General features: G+C 40.6%; 1 protein-coding gene across 3 annotated transcripts; it reads left to right on the plus strand.

The window, feature by feature from the left end:
* The first annotated feature begins 1234 nt into the window (after window positions 1-1234).
* On the plus strand, window positions 1235-21427 carry sort1b (sortilin 1b). 3 transcript variants are annotated; one of them, XM_088290125.1, is made up of 21 exons: window positions 1235-1462; window positions 1532-1773; window positions 5643-5702; window positions 5836-5909; window positions 5980-6082; window positions 6164-6325; window positions 6667-6740; window positions 8358-8407; window positions 8517-8644; window positions 11038-11182; window positions 11247-11402; window positions 12248-12354; window positions 13059-13161; window positions 13282-13453; window positions 14388-14578; window positions 15939-16128; window positions 17529-17645; window positions 17950-18058; window positions 18300-18409; window positions 18706-18847; window positions 19402-21427. In XM_088290125.1, exons 2-21 carry the CDS (start codon window positions 1543-1545, stop codon window positions 19414-19416), a joined length of 2439 nt encoding a protein of 812 aa, XP_088146251.1. In that variant the 5' UTR covers window positions 1235-1462; window positions 1532-1542; the 3' UTR covers window positions 19417-21427. The 3 variants fall into 3 exon arrangements, with proteins under 3 accessions (XP_088146251.1, XP_088146253.1, XP_088146252.1); XM_088290126.1 differs by having other exon boundaries at window positions 1254-1302; XM_088290127.1 differs by lacking the exons at window positions 18706-18847; window positions 19402-21427 and having other exon boundaries at window positions 18229-18356.
* Window positions 21428-21440: the final 13 nt, after the last annotated feature.

The following is a 21440-nucleotide window of genomic DNA, read 5'->3' on the forward strand; positions in this document are numbered from 1 at the left end:
TAAAATTCAGGCTGAAGCTTGACTCCACTGGGATTCAGACTGCGTTCAACACATGACCACTATTAATGTGTTTGTTAAGAAAGGTAAACTAGTGCATTGATATGTGAGGCACGCAAAGGCTGCTGTTTGTGAAGCCTTAAAATTCAGCAAACTTGTTCTGCCACTTTTAAATTTTGGCATTTGTCGCTGTGGTGCATGATGGCAACGTGTCAGACTGGTTTTGCCGCCCAGCGAGTAAACAAGAGCATAATCAAATAACTTGGCCAGGGAGCACATGATCTGCTCCTCCCCTCCTTCCTTAACAAATACTTGCATTTATCCTCTGAGGCACATTTGAGGTGTCCTTCCACTGCAATATCAGATACTAAAAAAGACATTACTTTTATGTTATAATTATTATTATTAGTTAATAATAAAACATGAAGTAGAGCATATTTGATACCCTGCCACACACATGACCAACAGTCATGGGTTTGTGCAAACTCTCTGCCCCATCGTCACATGCACACATTTAATGACATGAGCATTCACAATCAGTGCAGTGTTTTTTTTTTAAATCAGAATTTGAATCCAGTAATGGTTACCATGTTGCCCCTCGCCCCCCAACAAAAAACTGACAATAATGGGACTCCTATGACCTTGATTATAATGTAACTGGGTCAATGTGACCCGAGGGCACGCTTAGTTGTCCAAAACGGTTAATTGAGCCAATCCGAGGTATCTTTAATTTATCAACGGAACTGTTATGTTTTTGGAATGTGGGAGGAAGCTCGAGTACCTGCAAAAAACCCACACAAGCATGAGAAGATCATGCAAACGCCACAAAAACAGGCCAGAGTCCAGTTTCGAACCCCACAAATCAGGTTTGTGAGGGGGATGTGTTAACCATTCAATGACGATGTCACCATATTTGATATTTAAAATTAAATTTGCAATTGAAACAGGTCACAGTAGAATGACGTTAAAAGAGTCGATGTCGTGTGTTGAAGGGGAACGTATTAGAAATGTTCCTTTAACAGTTTAATAGTTAATGGGTTTTAGTTTATTTTATACACATGACAGCTCTGCTCTCAACCTACCCTGGAAGCCCCTTGACAGCATTATCCATTGTTACGTCCACGTAATAGAAACGCCCTCAATCCAGATAACAACCAATCAAATTGAGAATATGGGTGGAGCCACATGAAATGCCAGCCAATTAGGTCATCACTTCTCGGTGCGCGGCGGTACAGAGCTAAAAGGTACAGTACTGCCTGTCCGCTTGGTGTCAAGTGGACCATTCCCAGCTCTTAGACTTTCACTGTCAGTTATTATATATGTATATATATTTATTACATTAATTTCTGGATTTGAAGGTCTTTCTGTCGGATTTAAAATCGTGAAATTATTGCTGTCAGCGGCGTTTGTGTTTTGTTGATGTCATTCGCACCACCAAAGCCCGCAGCGACCTTCAATTAGATCGGTGAATATTCAATATACAATTTATTTATTTATTAATTTATTTTCAAAATTCTTAATTTTTTTTCTGCAGTGGCGACAAGGATGGGACTTTCGCTACGCTGCTTCCTGCTGTTTTCCCTCTTAACTCTGACAGCCAGTGAGGATTTCCTCAACAAAGAGTCCGGACGGGGTCTTTTTCGAGATTCGAACGGTTTCAAGAGGTCCTCGGCTGTCGCTTATCGTCACATCGTGAGGAAAAGGAGCGCCCCGCCGGACACGTCTTGCGACGCTCTCCAAGGATATCAGACCAAGTTGGACAACAACACGCACCGCGTAAGTTACCAGTCGCGCTCCAGTTACACTTTGGATGCCCCAAGTCGGCAGGTACATAAATGCTTTAAAATGGCGGCCGGATGGCAGGTGCAGAACTATTAGGGTTGACAACATATATGGTTTTGCGACATATCCTACAATGTCAATACAGCAAAATGTTTAAAATGGAAGATAAGGCCATGTACATTAAAATGGCGACTGGGTTGCATTTACAGAGCTGTACATGTGGGGCAAATTATGTAAAATAGCAGCTATGCAGCCATGTAAATTTAAACTAATTGGCCCCTTAAACGGTGACTAGAATGCAGATGCTAAATACTATACGTTGGACCAGGCCAGGTCCAGGTCATTTGTGGGCACTGAATAAAATAATGCAAAGGGGCCCATATTTGTGTCATATCATTGAGTCACAGTGTACTGTGCAACCCATGAAAGTGCATGCAAGTCATACACCCAGATTTCACATATTCGTCAAATTTTGCACCGCAGAATAATATAACTTCTCATCCCAACTTTCACTACTTAAGTAGTCTAAACATTGACATTTTTAAGCAAATTAAGTAAAAATGCACAAAAAAAAATCTCCCCGTTTCAATTTATTTTGCAAATGAGGGGAGCGGACACTGCGCTATGTGATAATGTCATGGGCGGCATGGCTCATTGGTAGAGTGGGTGTATCCCAACCCACAGGCTGTGGGTTTGATCCCCAGCAATTGTGTCCATGTCTAAATATCCATGAGCAAAATACAGAAACCCCCCAGTTGCTCCTGATGGTATGTCATCAGTAGATAGATGAGATAATTTGGTGCTTTGATTAGTAGAAAAGTGGTATACAAGTGACAGCCCATGATTTCATTGTGTCTCTCTGAGACTTGACTGTCAGCCTAATTGTAATGTTTGTTTCTTTTTTTTGCATCCTTAATCAGCAAATGAATATGATTTCACGAGGTCATAGTGTTGATATTGTTGGTAACAGTTTCATTTGTGTCGGCGGTACAAATTGGCCCCTACAACGAGTCAAGAGTGGACTCAAGACCACGTTCTGCCAGAAACAACTTCAAAATAAAAGCGAACTAAAGTGTTGATGTTCATGTATTCTTTGGTATGCTAAGGTTTATTTTGAAGTTTGCCTTTTCACCACGTGTTATAGTCAGGAATCGTCCTCTCGTCAGTGAACAACCACGGACATCCTTCTTGTTTTCCATCGAGAAATTCGTTCATGTTCAGATTGGGGGTTGTCCAGTGGCCAGGGAGCCCTAAACAGCTGCTTTGTCTGCCCTGGGTTGAACTAAATGACTGTACCGTATCAATCAAGCAAAATGTGTCAAATAGCAGTTACACTAATTGGCCTGAAAATGGCGACTGCAAGTCAGGTGCAAAACTTTGCAGGTGGGACAAAATATCGCTACGGCAATATTGTCTCACTTCACCAATGTTTAAGTTAGTGCACCTCGATTTCAGCTACTAATTAACCTTAAAATGGTGGTTGTATTGTATATGGAACAAATAAATAGATATTGCTACAATGAACCCTCACTAATGGTGGAGATTGGGATTGAGCAAATAGTAAAACTCTCTGGGCAATTATCTCCCCACACAAAACGGGTTGCACAGTCATTGTTTACAGATGCCACAATGGTGACGCACAAAACTTTTATTTCAACACTTTTTTTGCAACTTTTATTTTCTTGCCATACAAACTGTTGAAACGTCTCGTGTTTTGCTCATTCAGGTCGTGGTCTGTTGTCTGCAAAAGTACTGAATGTCAGTGTTCTGAAATCTTCCGCTACAACAATGATGTGGCACAAAGCACTTGCTTGTCGGTCTAGCTTCCTGTTGTGCTACGTTCCTATTTGCACGCTCCTATTTGTTGCTCTTGAAACAGTAAGGTTTCAAGGAATAATTAGGATCACGCTTTGTTGGTGTGTAGTAGAGGTTGACATTTTTTCCGGAGTCCAAAATGAGTCTCACGGGATGAGAGTCAATTTTACTTTATAATCACTGGGTTGGGGTGGTACAAAATAAAAATGTTATGGGAGCAGACCGGAGCGGGATTATCCAGTAGGGAAAAAAAATCTTGGACAGATGCACAGCCATTTTAATTTAGGAAACCACCATAATGAGAGCGGTACACAAGGGGGAGTCATTCTGAACGGGAGCAGGACAAGAGTGGGAATTTAAATTTTTTTTTTTTTTTTTTTAACTGTCGGTCTGAACAGAATTTTGGGACAGAGTGGTATTAATCGGGAGTGAAAATCCACTCCTGTGTCACCCTGTTATGTGAAACACATCTACATTTTTATGAATTTGCAGAGGGTTTCATCTCACCAATTGCACCGAAAGTGCGTAACTGTGCAAGTGTAACTCGCTGTACTCGCTCAGCAGCTTCCAACCTGTTTAACCTCCTCAGTGTTCGATTGTTTTTTTGTGTTCCAACAATCTGCATTGCGTATTTTGCTTTAAACTCGGGGCCACCAAACCTATTGATGTTGAGAGCTATTTCTTGGCTACCGAATAATGCGAAGTGCTACCAGTTAGATATACACTCCTGAAATAAAACATTTACTCAAATGATCTTGAATGATGTTGTTATTATTACTAATAATTAATAATAATCATCTTTTTAATGATTTCTCAAAATAATATTTTATTTCAATACATTTGAGGGCTTCTGCTCCCTTCCTAGAAAATCACAATGTTCCATCACTGGTGAACTATTTTTAGAACAAGCCTGTTGGCTACTTTTGTGGTTCTCAGGGGCTACCTGGTGCCCACGGGCTCCATATTGGTGACCCTTGCTCTAAACTATCTGCTCGACAAGAGAGGAGCACAAGGAAGTGGCCTTGTGACCAGCTGTGTGCTAGTTATTAGTTTGTCTTATTTTTTTCTGTTAAAAGACATCCAACAGGGGCGGCACGGTGGCCGACTGGTTAGCACGATGGCCTCACTGTGAGAGACAGCATCGGGCGTGGGTTCAATCCCAGCTCCGGCCATCCTGTGTGGAGTTTGCATGTTCTCCCCGTGCCTGCGTGGGTACTCCGGTTTCCTCCCACATTCCAAAAACATGCATGGCAGGCCGATTGAACACTCGAAATTGCCCCTAGGTATGAGTGTGAGTGCGGATGGTTGTTCGTCTATGTGTGCCCTGCAATTGGCTGGCAACCAGTTCAGGGTGTCCCCCGCCTACTGCCCGAAGATAGCTGGGATAGGCTCCAGCACCCCCCTAGTGAGGAGAAGCGGTACAGATGATGGATGGATGGATGGATGGATGGACATCCAACAGTCGTGGTTCCCATTTAAATGTTTCAAAAGCAGTCACTTATCCTCATGTTGGAAGCATTTGATCTGTGTTCAGTACTTCCTATTGCTACCAAGCTACAAAAATGTAGTTTGCCTTGCCTCACCTGAACAAAATTACATGATTGAGCTGAAGGGGAAAACCTACTTAAGGTGGATGTTAATTACATTACACACCCCCATTCAAATGGCAGATTTTGTGATAAAATAAATGAATGGTGAATAAATGAGCCTTAGATAAATAATTTTCAAAACCTTTTCCACCTTTAAATTGACCAATAAGCCATACAACTAAATAATAAAAAAAATCTATTTTCAAGCAACCCCATGCCCTACGCAATTCCCCTAGGCAACCTTGAGCGTGTGTGTTCAATAGTGGCTTGTGAGGAATATTTGACATCACTGCTCAACTTAACCCGAATACTTTATGTACACAAAATGGAGTGTGTCATTGTCTTATGATTCATCTTGGTAGGATTCGCTATAGAAACGGGGATTTGGGGGCCTGTTACTGTCCATTCATTCTTTGATGTGTTTTGTTCTCATAATGTGCTTTATTTCTTTCTTTCTAGCATACTTTCACTGACCTGAGTGGATCAGTGTCACTGGCCTGGGTTGGAGATGGTACGGGGGTGAGTGTCATATCACCTATACTAATGATTTATTTTTGGACTGTATGTAATTTATACACCTTTTACAGTTTATGATTAATAATAATGGATGAATCATCCAACCCCAATCCGTGCTGTTTCTTTCTTGTGGCAGGTCATCCTAGCCTTGACCACATTTCAGGTTCCCTTCTTCATGCTCAAATTAGGACAGTCCAAACTCTATCGAAGGTATTTGTAGAGCTGTCAGACACGGTAAAATGATGATGTCCGAATTTGACGGTGACTTGATTTCTTTCAGTGAGGACTACGGTAAGTCCTTCCTGGATGTCACCGACCTCATCAACAATACCTTCATCCAATCAGAGTTTGGCATTGCTACCGGACCTGAGAACTCTGGCAAAGTGAGTGAAGTGCACATATTGTTTGCTGGTGTGAAATCTTTTTGGATTTGTCAGTCTGGATTTCGCCCCACACTTTGGTAGGTAATCTTAACTGGCGAGGTGTCCGGTGGTCACCGCTCTAGAATCTTTGTCTCAAGCGACTTTGGGAAGAGTTTCACCCACCAGGAGCTGCCCTTCAACCCGCACTCGGTCATCACCTACAATCCGGAAAATTCCAACGTGCTACTGGGCCTCAGTAACAAAGTAAGCAGAGAATGGTTACCTGGTATAAAGGGTGACATATTATGCAAAAAATAAAAACTGTGAGCCCTTTGAAATTTTGCGAAAAATATGCAGAATATATCATGCAAGATGCATTGGATTAAATTGGACCTAATGCCTGCTTAATTTCGGACATCTGACCTACATTCTTACGCTTCTCTTTTTATTGTGGCAATAACTGGAGTTAAGACCGCGTGTCAATAATCAATCAAGTGTTGACACAGTACATTTATTAACATCGTCTTAGTTTTTTCAGGTTCAGCTCTGTGAAGCTGAACGGCTCCACTGCACATTCGTTCAATTTATATATTTTTTCTCCTCAGAAAGAGCTGTGGCTGACGCAAGATTTTGGCTCCAATTGGAAAAAGATCCATGACATGGTCTGCATGGTGAAATGGTGAGAGACCAACCTCTTGTCAACAAACCTGAGTATTAAAGTGGTCATACAGTGAAGTGCTGCTATTCACGTGAAATAAGCTCTGCCGCAGATAGCAAAAAAAAAGAATCCAAACGCGAGTAATTGACCTCTCCTCTTTTGTAAAGCACTTAAAATGGACAGGATGATAAAAGGGGGGGCTATGTGATGTCTCTGGGAGTTCCAAATGTTCACTCTGGCAAGTTACAGAGTTGAAGAATACTTAGTGGTATTCTGTTGCTGTTATTTATTGACCACAGACCACACAGAGAAAGAATAATCAGCAAAGCATCAACACCATACATAAGTTCATGATTGGGTACATTATATGTTACAAAAACACTTGTATTCAGTCGTTCTGATTATTCAACACAAACTACATTTTTGACATTTTGACATTTACCTACAATACAAAATCTTAGGATCTCTAATGTAAATGTAGACTATACCGCTATTTGTAGATGCATGGGGAGAGAGGCAAAAGCATAGTTTCTGCTTCAACTGGGCATGAGTTACATCCACAGAACAATACAGAAGTGGACGGCCGTTCAGGAAACCTCCCGAGAATCCTGATGGCCACCACGCTAACAGTATTATCAGCGTTAGTGTCTGATAAGTAGCGGCATGTACTCCAATGTTCTGTGAACTTGTCAAGCCTGGGAACTCTAAAATTTTGGAGACTATGTTTAGGATGTCTCCTTTAAATCATTTTGACATCATTTTAGAGACAGTAATTTAACCATAGCATTGTTTCCTGTGATCATTTGCGATACTAAATTTATATGCAAAGAAATGTGTCCATTACTTGAACATAGCTGATATTCGCTTGGGCGTCTGCAGAGAAATTGTCCGGCCGGCCGCCCATTTTTGGGGTGGGAGGTGACAAATTTTGTGAATAAGGCTGGATGGTGGGTGACTGACCGGCAAAAACGGGTCAAGTGCCCAGCTCTGGAATTTATATTCAAAATGTTCGCTTGCAGATACATTTTCGGAACTAGCCAGCTAACAAAACATTTATATAGTTGTTCAATTTCTTACTTGATGGGTGGCAAGGCACTCAAACTGCTGGGATATAAAAGTCCTCCATAATATGTTAACTTTAACTTTCTGTTCATTTTGATGAGGCAGTAATAAAAATGTTCTAAAGTGATATTCTATTCACTGAATCCTGAACACTCTTCCTTTCATTGAGCTGTTGATATATAAAATGTAGTTCATGGCCCGAGTTAATCCAACTTGATGTCTCTCATTACTAGCGTGAGACAAACAAGTTCACATCAATTCCCCTGAGTCTTTTCCTTGTTGCTCCACCTATGCAGTAAAAGCCGCTTGGCAAGCAGACTTGTCTTGTTGTTCCAGAGGCACTTCCTTGTATGTTTGCCTGTTGCCTTAGTAACATTGACAGTTGAGGATCTTAGATTTCAAGCATGTAATTTAATGCTGTGAGTATTAAAAATGTTGTACAAACAGCCAAAATCGAAAACAAATATTTATGTGTTCTATCATTCGAAATAAACCCGGAACCATTGTTCCTCCCTTGCTGCAACCCACTTTTGTTCATCGTACTTAATTAAAAGACTATGCCTACTTTAATTCCAGGGGGGCGGACAATGCCATCTTTTTTACAACCAATCGCAATGGATCCTGCAGTAAGTGTTCCAAACTGTCAATGATTTAACACTTCATTAATGCCTCACTGCTATCAGATGTTACGAGCATGCAATTTTCATGACTAATTTGCCCTCTTGTGTTATTCAGAGGCCCGCGGAGCCCTGGAGATCAGGAGGACGAATGATTTTGGGGAAACCATAAAGACCATTGCTACCAAGATTTTCTCCTTCGGCCTCGGCGGTCGCTTCCTGTTTGCTTCTGTGATGACGGGCAAGGTTGGTTTGTGGCAAAGTAGAAGCAACATGCTGTCACATTTGTGAAATTGTGTATGAGGCAACATGAATTGGACAGTCATTGGACGCATCATGAGTCGAATCATCCATCGCAGGCGTGCTGGAGCCTATCCGAGCTGTCTTCGGGTGGTAGGCTGGGTACACCCTCAACTGGTTGGCAGCCAATCGCAGGGCACACGTAGACAAACACCCATCCGCTCTCGCACTCACACCTCGGGACAATTTGGAGTGTTCAATCAACATACCATGCATGTTTTTGGAATGTGGGAGGAAACTGGAGTACCCGAAGAAAACCAGGGAGACATGCAAACCCCACACAGGGAGGCCGGAGCCGGAATCAAACCCTGCACCTCTATACTGTGAGGCGAACATGCTAACCAGTCGGTCACCGTGCCACCTCAGTAAGATCCAAAATAATAATAATTAATGGGCCTTCGCAGACGCATTTTGGTGTTGAATTCTTGGAAAGATGATCAACATTTGCCGACATGCCCTAACAACATTAGATTGTGTTGGACGGTGGTTATCACTTAAAAGAAATACTGCACTCTAGGTTCCACCATCATGGCCAACATGAAAATACACTAGAGTAATGGGCTGTATGCACAGTTTAAACATTAAAATGTCCTTAAAAATGTTTCAATAATGGATTGCACATAAACGCTGAATACAAATTGTGACTATATTCCTTTGGTACACAGGCATACATTCAAATAGATTTCATTTCAATGCAGTGTGGGTAGATAATCCTGCATAGAAAACTTGTTGCTGCAGTTTGCATGTAGACCGCTAGGGGTCAGTCTTTGGCCAGTCTGCCAAGTTGGTGGAAGCTGACCCCCCCACTGACACAGCTTTGGGGGATGTCAAATTGTCTGCGTTGACGGCAGCGTGACTACGCAACCAGTGTCTGCTGAAGTCCTCTGGGTGACAAAGAATGTCCCTTTTTGGGAGTCTGTTGATCAGCGGAGGGTCTGGCAAGTCCTTGTCACATCGCTTTGGAGGAACCCCTGCTGATCTGCTTATCGCATATTTGTTGCAATGACCTCCAAAACCTCACTGGCATTTGTACCACGGGACCGTTTTGGGAGATACTTCTGAGTGTATGGGCGCATAAGTGTGTATGTGTTTTGTGATGGTCATAAGCAGCTAATTGTTTGGACAAAGATATTTTAGTTTGGAAACTACAGTTTGTAAAGTGTTATAGTAGCACTTAATTTAGTTAGAGATAGTTTGGCTGTGCAAATGTTTCACACTACACACTCCTGGAATTCATTACGAAAGAAGATGCTGGGACATTTTGTAGCAGGGCTAATGTTTGACGCAGTGGTTGAAGCGCACAACTTTCAATTCAGTGGATAGTAGACGCGTGCTTTTGAACCTTGTGCAAGATTGGGTCGGATGATAATGGTCGCATTTTTTAGTTGTTTTTATATTGTAATTTCTGCATTACTCAACAGTCCGGTTTTTGTGTTCCAAGGAAATGAGAGTACAATAATAACACCTCACTGAGAAGGGAAAAAATACTTTCTCCCAATATTGTTTATTGATGTGTGGTGTGCAAACCTCAGCACAGTAAGCAGCCGATATACTAACAGTGTGCACTGAGGACTGGGCCTTTCTAATGTGCAGAATTGCTGTGATCAGTTATGTTTGCATCAGTAAAAATGCATAATGCGGCGTTTACACACCTGCAGGTCCTCTCATTGCGTTTTCCCCTTCAGCGATTCTATGCCCCGAAGCTCCTCAATTATCTTGGTATTTTTTTCTGTTACTTTTGCCAATCAATGTTCATTTATTTATCAATAAAATCTGAAAAAATCAATAAATTCGACTGTTATTTGTCATTATATGAATTTTGATTACTAAAAAAAACCTGAATAATTTAAACCAAATGAGCCATAGGATGGAGTATAGGATGGAGTAATAAATATTGCAAACAATAAATTACAAACTAGAGTGAAGCAAAGTTGTTTGCAATGAACGGGGAACGAAGATCAGTAATTCTATTCGTGTTATCTTGGCTCGTTGTGCTGTTCTTTTTCAAGAACGCATTTGAGCTCAAACCCAGCTTGAAAGAAATATTTAAAAAAAATAATGTTGAAGAGGAAATTAGTGGAAGACATGAAAGAGAACACAGAGAATGATTGGGATCAAATTCATTATTTGAATGTGGCAGACATGCAAAGGTGCTCCATTTTGGCCACAAGCTTTCGCTATTTTTACCCATTTAAAATTATGAATTCCGTCATGGATAAGCATTATTCTGAAACGCTATGTATATATATTGTTCCTGTGGCAAAGCCGCACATCTTCCAGAATGAGGCAATTTGATGGGGGAAGACAGACCTCTCAATTGGCTCTGGTGTTTCTTGCAGGACACTCAGAGGATGATGCACGTGTCAGTGGACCAGGGCGATACATGGAACATGGCCCAGTTACCAACCATCGGTCCCAATCAGTTCTACTCCATCTTGGGAGCGAGCAATGAAATGGTGTTCATGCATGTCGACGAGCCAGAAGGTCTGTCCGATAATCTGCCACCTTTATCTTTAGAACATGATACTATCTTGATATGTTTCCTCAGATGATGGCATTGGCACGATTTACGTGTCAGATGACCGGGGCACCGTCTTCTCCAAGTCACTGGAACGCCATCTTTACGTAACCACAGGGGCCGAGACTGATTTCACCAACATCACCTCCCTGCGAGGTGTTTTTATCACCACTGTCATGGATAAAGGTAGTTCTGCACGTGTGTTAGAGGACAGTGGTTCTCAAACAAGGGTCCGTGAGCCATGGCTTGATGGGGTCTGCAAAACAATTAACAAATTATGTCATATGATTTTAAAATGTGCATACCTGGATATATATTACACCACATATGGAAAGTGCTTTGTTACAGTTCCATCTGTTGTGAGATGCGCTATATAAATAAAATTGAATTGTATTGTATTGTGTATATATATATATATTAAAACACACATCAGTCCGTCAGTTGTCCTTCTGTCAATATTTCAGGCTGGCCAAGTCTGTCACCATCAACGACAGCCAATTGATGTCAAGAATGTATTTAATGCTATTTACAATTTATTTATTTTTTTTAAACTCGAAGTCAATTCGTGCTGCGCCCATGTGTGATGTCGTAAGAATATTCTCGACGCCGATTGGTTATTGTAAACATTAGCGGATGGACTCGGTTGGCCTGAAATAATAACGAAAGGACGACTGACGGACTCACATGCCCACCTCTGCTAGAGCAGTTAAAACTCCTTACCTTAGATTTGAGCCAATTAAAAGCTCTGATATGATTGTGATGAATTATCACTTAAATATGAGATCCCGTACCCTCGTTTATATGAGGAATTCTTTTTAAATACTCTAACCTTGTTATTTAAGAGAATGAACGTATTTTTCAGAATAAAAGGCATATGAGAGTACAGTTGAGAATTTTTTTCATCTAACTTCATATGAAGAATATGTTATGAAAATTATTTCTTAAAAATATATACAGATTTTTAAAGCCATATGGCCCAGCCATAATTAAGTAATTCAGTAAGTAAAATGAAAGCTGTTGTGTTGTTCCAGATGGGTCAGTGAAGTCTATGGTGACCCGTGACATGGGAGGCGAGTGGAGTCCCTTGCATACGCCTGCAAATGACGAGTGTTACTCAACAGCCAAGCACCCGGAAGAGGTGAGCAGAGAAATATAGCAAGTGACAATAAACACATGGGCTTTATACTTCACTCATATCTTGAAGTTCAGACTCCCCAAAAAATTTGTTCCAATTGGCATTTGACTAATATTTTCATGAAAAATATAACATTGAACAAGGACATTTAACAACAACTAATGGGGGTGGTTTAAAATCCTTGATCACCATTTGAGGAATCCCCATGATATTTGATGATCAAATTGACCTACAGTAATCTCTCGTTTTTCGCAGTTAATGTGAATAGTGAAAAACTGTGAAGTCGAGGTTGACTTGTTTTTTTTTTCATTATTCATTAAAAATAGAGAATGTGATCCATAAAACCAGCAGCGGATAATTACGACAGAACATTGGTGAATAACTAAAGTATTCATTTGTATCCTAAAATTGGCTGACCTTAACTAGAATCCCACGGTGCATTTTAGCCAAAGGTACAATCCTAGTGGATTAATGCACTTTTAAACCAATGAAGAAAAAGCACTGTCACCGCAAGTAATCATGGTTTAACTTTTGCTTTGCACAATAACATCAACAAGGACCTTTGGATAAAATGCACTGTCAGCTGTTTTAAGACATATATATATATCATGACATGACATTAGCGTTTGTTAATTACATCGGTTGTGGTGGACTTTGGAGATACCACTGCACATGTATTAAATGCTACGTTGTCTCTGTTTGAACAGTGCAGTTTCCACATCTATGCATCATACAGTAAGGCTATGAAGCTCAACGTCCCCATGCTGCCCCTGAGCGAACCAAACGCTGTGGGCTTAATATTAGCTCATGGTAATTACATTTTCAAATCAATCTCCGTGACACATTTGTAATTTCTGGACACTGGTGCTGAAAATGGCAAAATTAGTAAAGTCTCACTGTAAGTGGACATCTATGCCCAAATTTTTGCAGGGAGGGTCGGCCACACCATCTCGGTGATGACCCCTGATGTGTTTGTTTCTGATGATGGAGGCTACACGTGGATGAAGGCTCTGGATGGCCCGCATCATTATGCCATTCTGGACTCAGGTGGGCTGCTTGTGGCTGTGGAGGACAGCCCGGGTGAACCAATCGACAAGATCAAGTAAGTGTTACTGTTACTCTTATGCAGCCTAGACTCTGAGGAGACATACAGTGGGCACATCACCAAAACACATGTAAATGATTGTGCGACTGCCATGTTAGTATTGAATTTTCAATCATGTAACTAGTGTTTGATCGGGATTCTCGATTCAAACGCTAGGGATTCTCTATTTGAAGCTACAAAAAGAATGAAGATAATAAGACAAAGCAGAACAATAACTTTGACCCTAACATTTCTTGTTTTTGTGACTCCTCAAACTGTATAACAACAAAAACATCATCATCATCATCTTTATTGCGCAAGTAAGTTTTAATACTCCGAAAATACAATTGAAAACTAGTATCACAGTAACAATGATCAAAAGGAGTAGGCTGAAGCGTGCAGCTCATAAACACCCACCCCCTTTCCAAACTGGAAAAGGGCTGCTGATGGCAAACCAATCATTTATTTCCAGATAGCCAAGCAAGAAGTGTGCCGTGAGCGACACTGATTCACCACCTGGCTTGAGCTGCACATCAGTGGCTTTTTTTTTACTCTATTTAGTGCATTATCTTTTCTCATGATCGCAACACACGGTTTCTACTGCTTACCATACCACATACTTATATGCTTGGGGTGCAGCTAATCATTATTTTTCATCTGTTAATTATTTTTGTTTTTAACCTTAGCCCAAATATTGGCGGCACATAAACGTAGTCAGTGAGTTAAAAGTGACGTATCTCTGAACCCAGCCTAGCTGTCAAATTGTGGGTTGACAAAGTGAGTGCTGGGGTGGGATTATGTATATGAGCAACCCAATAAATTTGCCTGCTTTGATCAAATTTGAAAAGGTCTCCACTCAGACACATTGTGGGAATCAAGTAGCTAACAAAAGATTAACTTTTATACTTTGATTTTGTTTTCTGAATTTGTTGACTCTTGGATATCTTGACAGGTTCTCTACAGATGAGGGACAGTGCTGGCACGCATACACATTCACCAAGGAGCCCATCTTCTTCACGGGCCTGGCGTCGGAACCCGGTGCCCGCTCCATGAATGTCAGCATCTGGGGATACAGAAACAGCATCTTGAGCCAGCCCTGGGTCTCCACGACCATCGACTTCCGGGATATCCTCACCAGAGATTGTAAGTGGGAATAATATGGAGCAGCGGTACCGCCGGCAACATAAGGGTGGGGGTGTACTGAGCTCCGTTCTTCAATATAACCCACCCAGTATTTACATCAAGAGTCTTGTATATTTGTTACGTTCATTAAGCAGTTTTTGCCCCCCTAACCTGAGCATAAGAGCGCTGAATCTATCAAATGAACAACAATTAAAATAAACTATTTACCATACACTGCTTATATATATATATATATATATATATATATATATATATATATACATAGCTAAATGTAAACAGAAAAACGTGATACAACAACTTATAAACTGATTGTATAAAGCATAATTAAGGAAATTTTGCACATCTTCCAAATTTCGTTGTGACAAGAAAAAACTGTTTGCAACCTTTTTAAGAACCCTGATGAGAAACCAACATTTGCTATGTGTGCAAGCGCTCGTGGCTCAGTGAGATACGGACTTTAAGGAGCACGGTTTTGCGAAAGAATTATAGCAGAAAGTCAGCCCTGCTATGAGTTTTTAATGATATCCGCCTGGCCAATGACACTGGGGCCTATGTGTGTCTTGTCTTTTTTGATCTAACTGCAGCGTTGACCTAATACTTGCATCAGACAACACAAATACAACCCAATTTTGGACCAACAGACGTGTCACATCGCCGATTTTGAGTTGTCTTGACTTATTGCAGCCTATGAAGTGTGACATACTCAACCATTAGTCGTTTGACATCTAGGACGCTTCACGACCACCACGAAGAAAGTCAGGCATGGCAGAAATTGTGTATGTCTTGCGGCATAGTGTGACATGCCCACCGTTATCCTTTGATTGGTTCTCCAGCATTGACCAATAGAAAAGCAGTGTTCTCCTACTTCCAACGAGAGACTGGATGTGGCGCACACATTCAGTCAAAAATGGCGAAAAAAGGAAAAATATTGTAAATTGGTGGTCCCCAACCTTTTTTCTGCCGCGGACAAATCCACCGTGTATTTTTACATTCCTTAATATGGTCAACGTAACAGACATCACAGAACAACTATACCGCGCGTGATGGAGAAACAAAAAAACTGGAGAATTTTGTTGATATTACAATAAACATTTTCAAAATTAAATATTTTTTAGCCTCGACTAATAAATTAACCGGACGTACTGCAAAGTTTTTTTGTTTGTTTGTTTTTTTAATCTGTACGACCCACTGTGGCCCGGTCCAAAGTGGCCTGCAGCCCAGTGACTGGGGACCACTGTTCTAAAGTATTTGTTGCATTTCAACTCATGCTACGTTTGCTACCTCAAGTTCTTTGTGGAGAGCAGACGCTCCATTCGGCCCTCTCTGACCGGACAATAAGGCATGTTGACTTTCTCTGTAGGTGTGGACGCCGATTACGTGCAGTGGTTGTCACACTCGGATAACATCAGCGACGCCAGCAACGGCTGCATTCTGGGCTACAAGGAAACGTTCCTGCGTCTCCGCAAGGATTCTGTTTGCTGGAACGGACGAGATTATTTGGTCAGCACGGAGGCGACGCCTTGCCCGTGCACTTTGGATGACTTCCTTTGGTAAGACCGAAGACCCAATGACTACTTACGTTGAAAGTGTTGGTTCATTCTCAGGATTAATTTACATTTAGTGTTGAAATATTAATGAATGTGTTATTGCACAGCTATAAGAAATGTCATGGAATAGTCTGAAAAATATTTGGCGATTGCCTTAAATGGCCTGTTGTCTTTGTTTCATACTCAAAAAGTTAATGGGTTGATGTGTTTCATGAGGAGCTAGATATTAAAGTCGTTCCATTAGTATTGAGGAACCTCGCCTGGAAAAGCTGAGTATGTCATCAGAGCATGTGACTAAACCGACCAATCATGAGAGACAATTTCTGTGTGCGGAATGTGTTGCAGAGGGAACGCAGAGGTGCTGTGCGACAATGCGTCAGTCAAGCTGAAATGTTTGCAATTGCGCAAGACAATACCCTGAAGCATTATGTGAAAAAAAATTTCTAGCCTTAAGCCTTCGTTGTACCATTACCTTTAAACGACTTTACCAAATGTGTTCTAATGTTGACTCCACATTGGCAGTTCCACGCTTATTTTCACGACCATAGGGTGCAGTCTCTGTTGCGGGGGCTATTTCTGTATTTAACACGTTCATAGAGTGCACCGTATTATTGGGTGCAGGCATGTCAAAACATACCTTTGCTATATCATAAGCTAGCATTCATTCATTCTGACAGTAGTCAGTCAGACACATTAACTTTATAGTACATGATCGCATTATTTTGACGTCGGCATGTTACTCGTCACCATTCTAGGTAAGGTCACGGCCAAAACAAAAACTTGGGTATATTTTTAATATGAGGAATAAAACAGAGCTCAGAGTCAAAAATGATTCCTATGGTTCTTCGCAACATATTATGAGGGTTTAAAATCTTGTAGTTTTGGTAAAAGTTTCTATCTCTGACCTTCAGGGCTGATAACTAAAACCTCTGTTTTGTCCTGATTGAGCTGAATGTTCTCTGCCATCCATGACTTAATATCTAAAATATATAGAACACTGACACTATAACATCAATAAATAAACTAATGCCTGCCTTTTTTTTTTTTGTATGGCTTGGTGTCATGGTACTTTCCGCGCAACCCTATGAAGTTATGACTGCAGGTTTTTATACTGTACAATACTATATAGTGCTATTTTTCTCATTTAAAAAACATGTTACAAAAACTTGGTGATGATTTTGGGGGTGCTGGAACAGATTGATGGTATTTTCGTTCACTTGAATGGGATGTGACATATAAGTGATTTGAATTGCAAGTGTTATGCATCAAAAACTCTTATATCAAGGTAACAAACTATTTACTCTCACCAGTGGGCACCAGAAACTCAAAATAGTCATGCAATTAATATTAATAATTGTAAATCATTGTTATTGTTTTTGTTTGTCTTTTCCTTGTTGACGCAGTGACTTTGGATTTTACCGCAAAGAGAACAGCTCAGAGTGTGTGGAGGAGCCGGACATGAAAGGCCATGTGTTGGAGTTCTGTCTGCACGGCAGAGAGGAACAGCTGCGGACCCAAGGGTAAAAACCTCACTAGAATTCATTTCAATCAGCATTGTTTCTGGTTTGAAATTGCAGGAGATGTTTTTTTTTAAACAGTGAACTGCACTTATTTGCACTTCGAGTTTGTAGATTGTTCTACAGTGCCTGTATTTGATATGTGGATGGTTGTTTGTAAATTTTGAGTAAGTTATTACAAATACTAAAATGTTTTGACGAATTTTTGTTGTTGTTGTTTGTGGCAATATTTGTGACCATATTTGATCTGAATACCTGACAAATACACTGTGGTAAAAAATTTAATTAATGAACTTTATCTCCACAGCTACAGGAAAATACCTGGTGATAAATGTAAAGGAGGTACAATTCCTCAACGTGAAGAAATTGACCTGAGCAAGCACTGTGTGAGTGATTTGCTGGGCCCGGAGCCCAAGGTTAGTACCAGTTTTAGCTTTCTTTGTTTTTTTTCTTCCTTTTTTTCTTGTTTTATTTACTTATTTATTTTGTCATTTCTTTATTCATTCTCTATTTTTCTTCCTTCCTCTTCCCCCCCATCCCCACGTTTTTTTGTTGTTTCTGTTGCCTAGATTTTTTTTTTTTACAGCTCTCAATTGTCATGTTGGACTAAGAGATCAATCTTCAGTTTTGTTTTGTTTTTTTGTTTTTTTTACACAGAAAAAAGGCAACTCCTCTACGTCAGCAGCTATTGTCATAACGATAATAATCATGCTACTGAGCGTCGCTGCCGGAGTTGTCTTCATCAAGAAATACGTCTGCGGTGGCAGGTTTGAATGCTTTTCCCACCTAATTAACCCTCCTCTTAGGGAAATGGAAGTTGTGTACTGTATGCGTGTGCGTGCGTGCGTGTGTGTGATGCATGTCAAATACAGTAAGTGAGAATAGGTGCATAATATTTACATGGAGAGAACATCTATGCATCTTTTCTGTCATCTTTAGTCACTCATGTTGCTGCCAGGCTAATATATTTACATTTGTGTCGTTTACCAATGTGTGCCTTGACATTGACTAGCAACCAATTTGTTGTGACAGATCTGAAATGTGTGACTTCTGTTCCCCGCAGGTTTCTGGTCCACAGATATTCTGTGCTGCAGCAACACGCTAATGAATACGCGGCGGAGGGTGTGGACGACACGCTGGATGACCAGCTAGACAGCAACCATGCAGTCAACGGAAAGATCGACTTTCATGATGACTCGGACGAGGTTGGCTTGCTTTGTGTCGATTAACAAATTGCTGATTCTATAAAAATGGAACCACAAAAAAATCCATATGTCAGTGAATCACATTGACCTATCTTTTTCGTTTTTTCCATTTTTTATGAACAGATGTAATTTAGTTTTAGTTCATATTTATTTTAGTCATGTGATCATTTGGGTCCTAATCATGAGGGAGCAGACACAAATTTTGAGGGGGCCTTGTGCTTCAAACGGCTATCCCTCACAGTGAGCTGGCAACAGACCGATACTCTCAGCAGAGTGAAAAGGGGAGATGGAGCGGAAACATGACAAGAGAAACAACTTGATACATTTTATTTTATTTGGGGGCAAGAAAGACATGAAAATAGTAAGAACTGGAGCAGAGGAGAGAAGAATGAGATAATAGAAATATGTGAAATATATTCTGGGAGGGATAACATTTATTAGAGGGGGGCAGGCACCCTCTTGCCCCAGCCTAGACCCGGCATTGGCCATAATAATCTTGATATGAAATTTTCTTTTTGTTGGATCTCTAATTTGTCTCCCATTTTGTATTGCAGGATTTGTTGCAGTAGCAGCCGGAGATCTGTCAATCATTCCAAAGGAGTTCCTGGCCTCGCCCTCTGGCAACCAGACGCGCCTTCCATTGCGCTACTTCTTTCTTTGGCTTGAACTTTGATCTGGTGTCACTCAGCTGTCCCCTCCCCAACTCTAACGAATGTACATGCTCAGAAGTGAAGAGAAATTAGTTTGGAAGGAAACACATAAAAATCTCCGCCCCTTGACGTAAAAAGCACAACTCCAAGCATCCATCTGATAGCAATAAAATGTATGTCCTAATATCCATGCATGCAATAAGCTACCGCGGTGCAAAATAGCTACAGCTGTTGAACGTGATAAATGAAGGATGCAAACCACTCAAGACAATATTTAATGTCCCTACAGTGATGTCTTCAAGTTGGACAACTAACCCTTAACACTTCCAATAGCGATCAATTATCCAAGTTTATTTTCAAAAGAAGTTAGGTTATCCTTATAAGGGTCACATTCGGGTGATCTGGAGACTATTCCAGCTGACTGTGCGAGAGGCATGGTATGACCTGAACTGGTCGACATTCGATCGCTGGGCACGTGTAGACAATCAGTGGACTGTTAAATCCTTGAGTCCAGTAATCTTTGTGGTCCAGGAAGACTTACCTCAAATGTCCCAAAAACATTGGGTTGCAAAAACCCTGGACACCCCAGAGCCTTTACAGTTCAGGAACCTTACCTTCCACGTCCAAAAAGAAGTGCAAATCCCAATGGGGTCCAAGAACCTTAGACATTCTGGAGACTTTGTACTCCAGAAACCTCTGCAATTAAAGAACCTTTCCTGAGGTGTCCAAAACCTTTCGGGGTCCAGAAGCTGTAGATGGACAGGAGCTATTGCAGTCCAGGAACCTAAACCAAGATGTGCAAAAAACATTGGAGCTCGGAAACTGTAGCTGAACAGGAGACTAAAACGTTAAAACTTAACGACCATGAAAGACTCAATTTCGTGATCGCAAGTGGCAAACAATTTTGCATAAAAAGGGTCACTGGCGCAGGAAAAACAAACGCAGCAACAACATACCAGGCTGATGGACGGTTCAAATCAAAGTTTTCTGATGTGGGTTGAGTCCTGTCAAATTGTCCAACTTTTACTGTACTCTAACTTGAAGCAGGACTGTACTTGCAGTTTTAACAGCACAAAACTAAAAGTTAAATCATAATCACAAGCTTGTTTGTAATAAGTTCAAGTTTTGTACTGAAAAATGTGGGATAAATTGCTATGCAGCTTATTCGTAGATACAACACTAGTTGGGTTCTTGACCATAAATTTTGTGTCGTGAGAGACATGAGTACTTGAATGATGGAAATTTTGTAAGCCGAGCCAGGTTGACAGACACAGATGTGTAAATAAGTTTGTTTTCCTTTTACCTTTGTTGTATGTTTATACTTCAAACTCAAATCTTGGTACTACTGATACAATTGACTTAACTGTGAAGTTGTACAGGAGACTACTATGCACATATCTTTCCACAATTTTAAAATACTTTTCAGGTATCTCAGTTACAGCGCTCTGATATTCCAACAAAATTCATCAATTGTGGAATTATTTAAATAAGTCACACTGTGACATCACACTCCAGCTAATTTTCAAAGGGCTCACTCAAAGGCACATTCGGAAATAATCAGCTAACGTCAGATCGACTCGGTTGTTTGATGGTTGATGGATGGGCAGACACTCCGGACACCCAATTATTTGTAAACATGTTTAAATAATGTTACGTAATTTGCCCCATTTAATTGTTCTTTATTCCATCCTCTTGAGATATTTGCACTTCTTCTTTCATACATTTTTTCTATTTATTTGTTATTAGCACGTTCAGAGTGCAGTTAATGTGGTGTGGGTCTTATTTGAAAAAAATATCTAGAAATACCAGCTAAGGTGATGTATAATTTAATAAGGGTTCATTGTAAATATGCAATATTTGTATCTGCTGTTTGTATCATTTCAGGCAATTTTATCTTTGGGTTTGCCAATAAATTTCTATTCTTGCTCTACTTGAGACTCCCG

Source organism: Idiotropiscis lumnitzeri, chromosome 3 (genome assembly GCF_059441095.1).
Source record: "Idiotropiscis lumnitzeri isolate Australia: NSW breed Sydney's pygmy pipehorse chromosome 3, RoL_Ilum_1.0, whole genome shotgun sequence".
In the NCBI taxonomy this organism is placed as follows: Eukaryota; Metazoa; Chordata; class Actinopteri; order Syngnathiformes; family Syngnathidae; genus Idiotropiscis; species Idiotropiscis lumnitzeri.

Coding starts and splice junctions, on each gene's coding strand:
- sort1b (XM_088290125.1), top strand. CDS start 1,543: ATGGGACTTTCGCTACGCTGCTTCCTGCTGTTTTCCCTCTTAACTCTG. Junction 6,326..6,666: donor TACTGGGCCTCAGTAACAAA/GTAAGCAGAGAA, acceptor TTTTCTCCTCAG/AAAGAGCTGTGGCTGACGCA. Junction 11,183..11,246: donor GCATGTCGACGAGCCAGAAG/GTCTGTCCGATA, acceptor ATGTTTCCTCAG/ATGATGGCATTGGCACGATT.